Genomic DNA, 6,455 nt, shown 5'->3' with positions numbered 1-6,455 from the left:
AGAATGAACATGTGACAAGCATGAAGGACTCAATATGTCCCTCCAAGAACTAAATCAGTTGAACATAAGTATGATCAAGATCCCCCATAGGAGAGAAAATAAGAGATGATGTACACCCCCCTAAAATAGAAGCTCCAATGTTGAAGATGAAAGCCCATGGACGAATGATGATTAAGATCCAAGAATGCAAACCACATTCCTCCCCCTAGGAAGAAATAAATCAAGTGGCCAAGTCATGATAAACTTAATAAAAGGAGATGGAAGGAATGGTCTCATGATATGTGTCATGCAAGACTTCTCAATTATCTATCTGTATGAATCAAAAGATGCAAAACACACTTAAGAAAATCCAAACAACTCTGAAAATACCTAATGAACAACCTCCGAAGGGCACTAAAAATGCGATGACAAGAATTCTCAAAATATCATCAAGGAGGAATAAAATATCCTCAATTGTGTTCCCAATGTTTAGAGTGTATGATGTACCAAACAATGTTGCAATATGTGGCAAGTACTCATCCCACTCTACTGAAATTGGAAGGCAAAAATAAACATTATGAACTAAATTGATCTCTAAGAAAGCAGAAAGTTGATAAAGATCAGAACAAGTCTCAAGAACCACTGCGGATGACTAAAGCACAAGTAGGTTCAAGTGACCAAGCCTCTCCTCAAATACTTGATCTGTGCTCTAGATGCATACGAGATGGGACCAGTTAATGGAACTGCATGCTCAATGAGAGAAAAATTATATAACTCATACAATCGAGATGCATGATAAACACTACCAACTTTAACTAGCTCTCTACTATGTGAATCTCTAATGAGCACTGAATCAGTGATGAACTCAACTGTCTTGTCTATCTCATTTTGAGTAATCTAGTAAATGGAAAGAAGATTGGAATATAAGGTAGTAACAAAAAAAAAATTTGAATGTTTCATGATGAATATCAACAGAACCACTCCCATTAACATTCATGTAAGTGTTATTAACCATCAAAATCTCTTGAAAATAACGATGCTCAAAATAATTGAACATACCCTCTGATGATGACATATGATGTGAGGCTCCCAAATAAAGAAGCCACTTGGAGGACTGAATATGTGTCATTGCAAAGAGAGGATGGACCTTCGTCTTGTCTTCACCATATTACATAGATGAAGACCCAAAATGTCCACATCCTAAAGTGGTGGAACAACCACATGAGCCAAGATTCATTTGCAAGAAAAACACCTATCAGGCAAAAGAGGTCAAGCAAATATTGTATGGTCTATAACAATCAATGAATTGTGTATTAATGCACAGTTGAATATAAGAGATACAACTACAACGGACAAATTAATCCTTATAAAATGATGAATGAAATCCTATAGTAAAACCCTAATGCTAAAATTAGGAGAACTTAAGCAATGCAAAGTAGGAGCTAAATTAAGCTCAACTACATCTAGAACTATAGTTAGAAAATAAAAAATCTAGATAACAAAAGAACGTCGAAATTAGATATGTGAAAAAGTAATAAAGGCCCTTACTAATAAATAATTATATAATTGTCCTAATTACTCCAACAATAATACTAATCCTTCACATGATAATGATATAAATTGTTCTATGATATCCTTTATAAGTATCTTGATAGCTATCCTTGTTCACTAATTTTTTTTTTCTTTCTATTTATGCTTCTCTCAATCCATATTTGAGTTAATATTTTTTTTATCATTTTCTATTTATTCGGTAAATTATCACTATAATTTAAAGAATTATTTTAGCTTGTTATTGTATTTTATTTTCTACTTGTGAGAAAGCTCATAGATTCTTTACATCTTTTTCTCAAACTTTATAAGATATTAAAATTTGATATTATAAATGTACATAAATTCTTGTTTAGGTTAATGAATTTTTATACTTCAATTTCAAGCTAGGTTTAAGTTTCTATAGTTTAATATTTTGTGAAGTGTATTGTTGTAATTAATTAATTTAGGAGTAATAACAATAAGACTATAGAAATAAGGAGGATTTACTAATATTGTTAGTTGGTGTTTGAATAAAAAAATTAGATTAGTGACACTTTTGAGAAAGTTGGTGCGAAATAGAGGAGAGACATAGGGAAGAAAATTGAAATGATAGGTGGATAAAGATGAAGAAGCTACATAGTTTTGATTTAATATTATTTTATATGAATAAATATTCTTGAAAAAATTTTAAAAATGGCAATACCATCGAAATGGGATCCAGTAATATTGTCGTAATTTTTTGTGAAGGAAGTCTTGCAAAATTTAATTATTGGGTTAAAATATTTGGCTGCAAACATTAATGGGATTGTGCTAGAAATTGTATACCTTATAAATTTCACACAAGCTTTGGATCTAATTTGGTGGATGTTTCTAACTCATGCCTTACAATACTTATTTTTAGGGTCAGTTTTCTATAATTGATACAAGACTAGGATATTAGGCACACCTATCCAAAAAAATTAGAGATTAACCTTGGAATGAAAGTTAGCTTTGCAAATAGTTGCAGTTTGCCTTTCTCTATCTGCCTTCACTCAAAAGTAATTCTAAAAGGTGTATTTGGCATATAAATGGAACTCTTTTTGTAATTTCAAATGGCAATATCCTACGAACACTTTCAATCATATTCAATACAAAATTCAAGTACGTTATGCATTCAAGGGGTAAATTGTTCATGCAAATGAGTGTTTTACAGCAACAATGATCAATTACATCGCGTTTGTTAATGTTGAAAGCATGCATGAACATGTTGTAGGACTTCACTCCATCACATCAAGCCTTGTGTAAGATTCCATGAAAGAGTTTCATATTTGAGGTTATGATTTGTCGATGCATCATTTCATTACTGGTTTAGCCTATGTCCATGCAAAAATGTGCAATCTTATGTGCAATCTTTTGATCATTGTTATTCTGAATGTGGAAGGACCAACATGAGGTTTGACTTAGACAAGACCCTAAGACATCACTTATTTTTTCTTATTTTATATATGTGCAGGCTTCGATCCGATAGAAAAAAGGCTACGAAAGTGCAGAGTAGGTGATTATAGGTTGCGACAGTCCCGGCTAGCTCGTGGGAGTGACACAGACAGAGTCGCTCTACCATGTGAAGCTGTGGGAAGACCCACACCCCTAACTCTCCATAGAGAGCCACTTCAAAACAATTTGCACTTAAAAGAAATTGAAAATATGCAAGAGAATAAAGAGCAATACATTCAACATGTCTGAAGTCCTCTCTAATGTCGTTGTCTGACTCTGCAGCTTCTCAAGGTGCACATCTAGCTCAAAGAAATCTCATCTTCTTCTTTATTCTCCTTAACTACTCCACACTTTCCCCAAGAGTTTACACAAATTGTACCCTCACATCAGTGATGCCGATGAAGAAAATGGGCAGAATTTGCTTCAAGAATTTCAAAACTTTAGCACTGTAGGAGATGAATCAAAACCTTTCTCTGTACAACCGTTGCTTCTATCGGTTAATAGTAAATGAAATGTGGGTCTAAAATTATCGGGGCTTTAGGGTTAAGATGACTGATATCAAGCGTGGAGGATGATTGTTTCAACTGTTTGGAGATTAAAATCACTTTATCCTAAGCCATGACTATAAAATTATTTACCGGCAATCTACTTTTAGGCATGAGACAGGTTTGGGGTTAAAATCCTACACCATATATTCTATCGGCTAAGATCATATTATAACATATATGAAACGTATGAGAGCATTTGAACACCAGAAGTTTAACTGAATTTGTTGTGTAACAAATTGTCAATAAATTATTAAAAAATTATACTAACCAAGTTTCGAACTAATTTTCTTTTATAATGTAAGATTGAAATGTTTACAAGTTTGTGAGTAATAGAACTTTGTGACATGCCAAACAGTACAAGAAAACTCCACTAGATTGGAATGCCATTTAAGAGCTTTCAACATTGAAGCCTATTTTTAAACAGGAAGAACTATGATGGTGTTTATACAAGTGGTCCGCCCTTGACGTATTCGGTGAAGGCCAATGCCAGGAGTCCAAGCATAGCAAAGCGCCCATTCCACATTTCTGCTGTGGATGAAAATATTTGCTGCGACTTGCTCTCCCTCGATATTCCATTGAACAGGGGCACTAGTGTGCCTACCGTCATTAATCCTGCAGTTAACACAAACCACGACAGTCCTCCACTATTCACCTGTGACAACAAATCTCTTCCACTGGCCACCTCCACTGCAATGGCCGAGACGAACCCCAACATGGCCGCCCTTCCATTGATTATCTCCGGCGCTGGCCCTGAGAACGCAAACAGGTCTCCAAACCTCGTGCTCATCTGTATGCCACATCGCACACTTCAGATAAATTGTTCACCTAATAGAAATAATCAATAATCATAAACTATATACTGGCCATCTAAAACGTTTCTTACCTTTGTAGAGCTTGAAGATGAAACGCCTTCAGTAGGAGACGTTTCCTGTGGATCCTGATGCGCGTGCCAAATAAGAAGCATTAGCCACGACTGCATTGAAACAAAAAACTATCTGACAGCTAAATGAGTAGCAAAATAGCAAACCTTAGCCATGCACTTGACTTTGAGGCCACTGTGAGGCAATCTACTGATATTATACACACTATTCCTTTGTACTGCCCCGCAGTTAAGGGCTGTGGGCGCTTTCATCATCATTGAAGCCACGGCCGCCATTGCTGAGTGAGTGCTACGAAACAGTGGATCTGTACTTGTATCTCGAAGACTTCCTACGGTAAAATTGATAATTAGTAGATTTCCTCAACTTTCTCTTGAATGATTGATAGATTCTCTCTATGGCCTGGTTGTTGGCTTTATAGCCTGGGAAGGATCGAATTTGGTGGGTGAAAATGGGCGGAGTCAGGGAAGCGAATGGGGTGAGTTGAGAATCGCGTGGGTGAAAATACGACAACGTGGCTGGTAAATTACCCGCACATGTGTTGAGGTAAAAGCTTCCACACACTACTTCTTGAACGTGAAGATTCTACGGATTACCCACCCACTCAACGTGGACATCGCTCACCCGAGTTTCACTTGGATATTATTTCGAAACATTGTTTGGTCCAACAAATTTTCAGTGAAACGAGTTTCTAGAAGTTTCAGAACGATATTTTAGTAATTTGAGATATTATTGCGAACTTTGGGCAGTGAAGTTTGATTAAAACACGGGTTATTCTCAGCACCAGCTACCCAGCTATCATAATGTGACATATTCAACTAACATCTCGTAATGCAGGATTATCATGTGTCAGATTTTAACCTGCTGTGAAATAATTTCTGGGCATTTTCTATCGCTCACAATCTGGAAGTAATCACATGTCTTTGAGGAATTTTGTCAAACAGTTCACGTGTCCTGTTGACGCTTCTTACAAAAATTTCCCAACTATAATAGCTGACACAAATACCCCTTCCATTATTCGTCGATTGATACTTATACTGTTCAAAACTATTGCTTCTGAGCATACGCTAAGGATAGGCTATAAAATGTGGATGATTGGGATTGCAGACGCGTTCATTTTTTATTTTTTTTAATAGTAATTAGATATAAAATATATTAAATCAGAATTCTTACAAGTGCAGTTCAAACACTAATAAATCTATGGAAATTAGGATACGGAAAAATCAAAGAAGTTTCTCACCAATCCACCATCATCAAAAATTTAGAGGACACACAAAGTTTGTATTTGAGAAAAATAATCAAATCATATTATTTTGAAGAAGATGAAAAAATTGAGTGGCAACATTTGAAAATTAAGTATACCAAACAAAAAAATTCCATTTACAAGGAGTCACAAAAGCCTATTTAGTACAAGAATCAACAATATAATTTGATTCCTGAGTAGTATCTGTGGATCAAAAAAATTTGGATTGGTTAGAACAATCAAACCAAAGCACAATCAAAGTGAATCACAAACTTTTAACAATTATGCTATTCTATTCTACTTGTACCAACAAAATAACTAAAATAAAACACGATTTTCATCTCTAATTTTGGTTTGTCACTCTCATCGTGCAAGTGCAGATATGGAATGAAAGCAAGGATGGGATATGCAATATTTACAAGGAATGTAATTCTAAGGCTAAATGGATTTTGATAGAATGATGATGCTAAATGGGTTAATGGACAGAGTAATCAATACTCGTGACTCGAATGTTAGATTATTGAACATGACAACAATGCATGAAAGTCAGATCGCTAATCTATTTCGACAGAATGATGATGAAAAAATTAGATTTCTAATTGCACTGAATGACAATGCTAAAAATAGAGTGATAATTCGACAAAGTAAAAAATGCATGGAAGTTAGATGATTCAAATTATGAAAGAGACCCCAATTTATAGAAAACTCGAGGCTCAACAGACAGACAAGATTGAAAAGATTTTTGGTTAGATGGATAGACTTGATTGAGTGCACAATAGAGTTGCCATCCAATGAAGGATAAAG

The 6,455-nt window shown here is 35.0% G+C and overlaps 1 protein-coding gene across 1 annotated transcript; it reads right to left on the bottom strand.

The window, feature by feature from the left end:
* Positions 1-3,802: 3,802 nt before the first annotated feature.
* On the bottom strand, positions 3,803-4,808 carry LOC131071770 (early light-induced protein 2, chloroplastic-like). The gene is made up of 3 exons (XM_059209897.1): positions 4,558-4,808; positions 4,414-4,467; positions 3,803-4,317 (listed from the first exon to the last, which is right to left on the bottom strand). Exons 1-3 carry the CDS (start codon positions 4,684-4,686, stop codon positions 3,973-3,975), a joined length of 528 nt encoding a protein of 175 aa, XP_059065880.1. The 5' UTR covers positions 4,687-4,808; the 3' UTR covers positions 3,803-3,972.
* Positions 4,809-6,455: the final 1,647 nt, after the last annotated feature.

Source organism: Cryptomeria japonica, chromosome 8, assembly GCF_030272615.1.
Source record: "Cryptomeria japonica chromosome 8, Sugi_1.0, whole genome shotgun sequence".
Lineage (NCBI taxonomy): Eukaryota > Viridiplantae > Streptophyta > Pinopsida > Cupressales > Cupressaceae > Cryptomeria > Cryptomeria japonica.
Note: the sequence above shows the minus strand (reverse complement) of the source record. Positions and strands in the feature narration are given on the sequence as shown.